Source organism: Beta vulgaris, chromosome 4 (genome assembly GCF_026745355.1).
Source record: "Beta vulgaris subsp. vulgaris cultivar EL10 chromosome 4, EL10.2, whole genome shotgun sequence".
Classification (NCBI taxonomy): domain Eukaryota; kingdom Viridiplantae; phylum Streptophyta; class Magnoliopsida; order Caryophyllales; family Amaranthaceae; genus Beta; species Beta vulgaris.
Window position 1 is genome coordinate 60,774,717 of NC_079205.1, and position 5,893 is coordinate 60,780,609.

General features: G+C 29.5%; 1 protein-coding gene across 1 annotated transcript; it reads right to left on the reverse strand.

The window, feature by feature from the left end:
* Positions 1-370: 370 nt before the first annotated feature.
* Positions 371-5,610, reverse strand: LOC104890285 (polygalacturonase-like). The gene is made up of 4 exons (XM_010675705.1): positions 5,104-5,610; positions 2,964-3,253; positions 1,519-1,750; positions 371-610 (listed from the first exon to the last, which is right to left on the reverse strand). Exons 1-4 carry the CDS (start codon positions 5,608-5,610, stop codon positions 371-373), a joined length of 1,269 nt encoding a protein of 422 aa, XP_010674007.1.
* Between the last annotated feature and the right edge of the window lie 283 nt (positions 5,611-5,893).

The following is a 5,893-nucleotide window of genomic DNA, read 5'->3' on the forward strand; positions in this document are numbered from 1 at the left end:
ACATGTACCGATACATCGTCTACTCTTCCAAATTGGATGAAAGGTGAACCTTTAAGCATTCATGAACTATCTTCGTATGTCAAAAAGAAGTTAGAACTAGCTTTAATGCAATGTTACAAAAGGTACAAAAACAACAATAAGCTCTATTATTAAATATAATATTGAAATTTTATTATCCTTATCATAACCTACTAATTAATTGTTATTGAATAATTATCAAACGACAATTAGAATAACAATTAACATTAACTACTTCTCATCTCAACTTTTATCCTATTGTGTACATCTAATATCATTTATAAGTCCTTCTTAGGAAAAAAAAAACACAAAGTGAAAGTATTACAACCTCTAATAAAAATTCCAAAAAAAATTAGTAAAGAAGATGAGGATGATTGAGACAATTAGAAGGTTGCATAAACCCTAAAACTTTTCCATGGGCATTTTCACTTTCACATCGAGGAATCTTATATTTGTAAGACAGTTTAACATCTTGCAATGTTAATTCCATGCAAGGCTTCGTGGGACTACAATCGAAGATCAATGCTGTTTCTGAAGTCGATGTTCCATAAATGCCCTTGTACATAACATTACTTATTTGTATTCTCGATCCCTATATGAAATACAATGAAACAACATGAGTCACATTATATTACTTATACATAGTAAACAACAAGAATAAACTGTCTAATTTTAATACTCCCTCTTGTTTTTTTTTTTATCATTCTCACTTTCTTTTGCACATCTTCCAATGCACGTTTTAAAACTTAAATATCTTTCATTATATTTTAGTAAAAATTATAACGATTGAATATTAATAAAGTACTAATTGAGAAGAATCAAACAAGACCCCACATGATTATGTTTTTTCTTATAAATTGAGAACATTTGAGAAGATTCTCTCTATGCATGAATAGTGTCAAGATTCTAAGTGAGAAAGATAAAAAAAACAGAGGGAGTATTAGACAACTCAAGTTTACATTCTCCTAACAAACTCATTTCATTTCTCTTTAACTTAACGTTATTTCTAGGTATCTTGCACCATCTTAGTCGTCCATTCTCTTCTCCTTCCTTTGTATTCATTTGAATATCAGAAAACAATTTTTAAAAATAGTCTGACAGTCTTACGAAATTTATTAAACTAATCACTAAATGGATTAAATCAGTCACTAAATGAATTAAAAAATATTATTACTGAATAGATTAAGTTGGTCAGTAAATAAATTAAAATGCTCACTAAAAAGATTAAAATAGTCACTATACTATATTAAGAAAGATGGTACATTCTCTTCTGAATATCATTTTCTCTGTCTTTCAAGTAATTGCATATTCTCTTTACGGAGTCTCTAATATATATATGCAACTATTAATATCATTAATTATATTTTGATAAAAATATACATTTAAAAAAAGTATTGCATTTATTTTAAAAAAAAAGCCGAGCATGGAGTGAATAAATTAATAAAAAATCAAGAGAATAATATTGGGCCCTATTGGGCTGGACTAGTAGAGAAGAATCACCTGGCCATTAGGGCAAGTATTATGTGGACAGTAGCTCTGATCGATGATAATAGGGTATTGGACATTATTCATATGGGCCCCAATAAAAAATATATCTCTGACTGTTCCAGTTACTGGAGTTGAAAAAGTCTTTATTCTGAGCCCATTATCTGTACCCGTAAATGTTACGGACTTCACCATCACATTTTGGACTACTACACCTTCATCTGATCCACGTCCAAGGCTCCCTATGCTGTTTCCAAATACCATGCATTATCACAAACTTTAAATTAGTAAATAAATATTACAATTTTATGTCAGAGTGCGTCTTATAAGAGATCGCCAATTTTTAAATTAATATTAGGCAATGGTAAGTTTAATATTAAAAAGAGAATTAGTCCAATAGTGACTAGGTTAATTTCTTTCGGTGACTAGTTTAATCCATTTAGTAACTAGGTCTACTTTTACATTAAATTAGACCGTTTCTTTAATAATTTTTGTTCATGTCATGAACAAAATGTCAAAATAATTAGTGGAGTAATAGATTTACGTTTTCTAACCATTGCATTGAGTTGTGTGTTTATTTATTTTGACAAGATTATGTTTTTTTTTGTGGTTAAAAGAGAGGGACAAAGGTTAAATAAGAATCGCACCCCAATTTATTAATTGCGTTCTTAATTGAGTATTTCTCGATTCTTAGAGGGAGTGTAAATGACCCTATAGCTGTGCTCAAGTAATGTAACTAGACTAACATGTGAGCTGCACATGTTTAGTAAATTCAAGTATCTTAGATCATGTGAGGATTCATCTAGGGATTAATGCCACCCTCATTTTGTCCCTAGTATAAAAGGTTGTGTAAGTCAGCTTGTAACACTTAATAAATACATTTATAAAATACAAAGAGGAGCCGTCATTTGAGCTGCCTACCTACATTCAAACATTCTTCTCTTACACTCACGAATGCTAACAGATTTCATTAAACTCTCTGTCTAAAATTATTTTCATTATAGTATAATGGATTGTAGATCAAACCCTTCCCCATTTACCCAACAAGATTGAGGTCATCCAGGATTTTTGAAAGTTTGGCCATATTTCTTTTACTAGTATATGTAAAAAAAAAAGTTATTACGCAAGATTGATCTTATTGAATTTGTTTTAGTATATGCTTCCTACTTAAACACTTTTGACTCCTATTCTATTTGAATATTTCACTTTGATCCTTCCCTAACTAACATATAAAAACATATGCTATATATTTACTATTGGATTTGTCTAAAAATACCATTTCGTTTTTTAACGATTTCTACTAATATTAAAAACATTAATAATCAAAGTTGTGCATTATCATACATAACCGTCAAAGTGTTGCAATTTTGTCTAAAGTAGATTACATACTTAATTAACTATAAATTATTCATACGATTAAAGAAAGTAAAAGAAGTAGTAGTAAAAAAAAGGTAAAATACCTAATACCGTGGCCCGGTCCACAAGATATGTCTTGAATCCAAATATTTTGATTATTTGGACCGATTGATATACAATCATCACCAGTTTTAATAAGAGAATTGATAATTGTAATTTGATCTGATTGTGCCAAATGTATACCATCAGTGTTAGGACTATTAGCATCAGCTAAAATTGTCAACCTCGTCATCTTTATTTTCTGGCATGCGTTAATGCTAATGTGGAACATTTGGCTGTTTATTGAGGTCAAACCATCAACTAATATATTCTTTGAGTTGTCAAAGCTCAACGACTGCTCAAAAGGAAAAACAAATTAAATAAACAAGAAGAGATATATATATATATATATATTTATATATATATTATAATATATATATATATATATATATATACTATATATATATATATATTAGTAAATATATATACAAGTAAAGATCATGAATCATGATATTATAAAGTGCAAAATTGGAGGTATTATTGTTGTTTTCTTTTTCTAGTTTAAGTAATTTAGAATAAGTTACTATGAACTTAAAAGTAACACAAATTATTAGAATGGACGGTCTAATTAGACAAACTTTAGTCTAGATTCTCCTAACAAGTGTACAAGCTCATGTCATCTAACTCTAACCTGATACTATCTATAGATATCTCGCACCAACATAGTTGTCTCTTTTCTTCTGTTTCCTTTGTTTTCCTTTAAATATCGAATTACATCAAGCAATTTTAAATAATAACCTAGCATATGTAGCAATGTTTTAAATTAGTCACCAAATGGATTAAACTAGTCACTTAATTGACGAACTCAAAAATGTGATTACTGAATGATTAAACTAGTCTCTAAATAGATTAAACTAATCATTATATTTAGAATGGTGGTTTTTTTTCTCTTTTTAACATTAGGCTTGGGCCGTTACCTAATTTAAAACTAAAAGTAGACCATCTTTTACAAGATCAATGGTAAAAGTAATGCTAATCATGTTAATTTTCAAAAGTAACAGGGAAAAAAATGAAATATTATGTTGGTAATTTTCATTATAGGATTATGTTGAGAGACTTAATTTTTTTTTATTGCCCAAGAATTTCTCTGTAAGAACAGAGGTAGAATGTGATGAGAAAGAAAATAGCAAAACATTGTAGGTCTATGTAAGGAAAATTAAGTATATTGTTCTCATATGCTTTACTCCAGTATGACAATAAAATGATAAGATCATTCTAACCACAATAATATACTTCTTTTTTATGTTACTAATCAATTACTACTGCCTACTGGGAGAGTAAGATAATTTGTATGTAGATGGTAATCTCTTTTGCTAGTTAGTCAAAGTAAATCAAACATTACCTTAATTCTGGGAAACTATGAGGATACCAAATCACATGAGATATTATTTTCAATATATAAAATCCATAAGATAGATATATATGATCAAAGACGTACATATATTACTAAACCATAGACATTTTATGAATCCAATAGAAGAAACACACTCAAGAAAAATGGAGGAAGTTATAGATTTCTTTAGATTTTTTAAGGGATGATATCCTCTAATAATACTACAGATGTGTTCTCTTAAGTTCAAATAAATTTAGTTAAATTTGATAAGTCTTAACATCTAATAAAATAAATTTTAATAAGTTCAATTCAGATAAGTTCATGAAAATTTTAGTGGAGAAATTGTACTCTAAGTAAATTAACTAGTAGCTTTCCTCAACGGCTCAACCCTAGCCTCTTCTCACCTCAAACAGATCGAGGCAACCTAAGTAGATTTTTTTAGTATCACGTCATATAAAAATGACTATTGTATCATATAAATATAAAAATAAAATCCACAATCTACTCAAATAGATTATAAGTATTTAGCTAGATAGGTCTACCTAAAACAATGTTCACTCCCTCCATTGCATTTTGATCTTCCTAATCATGTAACGCACATCTTTTATTATTGTTTGAATCTTTAACTATTTGTGTGTGAAAATAGTTTGAAGTGTTGTATTTCAAAAATGCATAGTAAAATAAATTCAAATTCCGTATAATTACAATATTCTTATATTATATTTTTCTAAAATGTTTACGCAAACATGAATACAAACAACAAAATGGGACGGAGGGATTAATAAATATCACGAGATGCGCAAAAAGGTTACCTTAGCCCCATCGGGACATCCTTGATTCGAGGCCTTACAATTCCACAAACGATTACCCTTAGCATCAAGGACACCACCCTTAATTTGTAGGCCATCAATCATATGAAACACAATCCAACTCTTAGATTTGGCTACTTCTATATAGTCATCAGGAGCAACTAGGGTTCCATCAATTTGTAACACAATATTTTTACTCTTACAACTTCCCTCAAAAATCAACGGTTTTACTAGATAGTATCCTTTAGGTACGTACAATATTGATGGTACCGCCGAGGTACATGCAACATTCCATGCACTAAGAAATGCTTGTGTTGCATCCGTCTTACCATCATTTTTTGCACCAAAATTTTTCACATTTATGAAGCTTTGAATAGACGACGATAACAACGACAACAACGACGATGGGGAGACCGAATCAAGAGTCGGTCTCGTTAGAGATGGCGAAGATAAGTGAAGGAGCGAGGAAAATAGTAAGATTAGCAAAGAGAGATTACTAGGAGTAGTCATGTTGGTGAGTTTCAAGGGTTTTGGTGGCTAATTAAAGTTGATGAAATGATTTAATTGTTTAGAGTAATTGATAGTGGTGGAATTTATTGGGAGTTAATAGCCGTTTTTAGTAAAGATTAACGGAATTTATTTATGGATATTGACGTAAACTAGGAAAAAGATCATTTGGGTACTAAAATGTTTAGTTTGTAGTAAATCTTGATAAATAGATGCTTAAAAGATTTTGGATCCATTTTGAGAGTTTAATTTTGTATTTTATCTTGATTTTTATCCTTTTTTAACA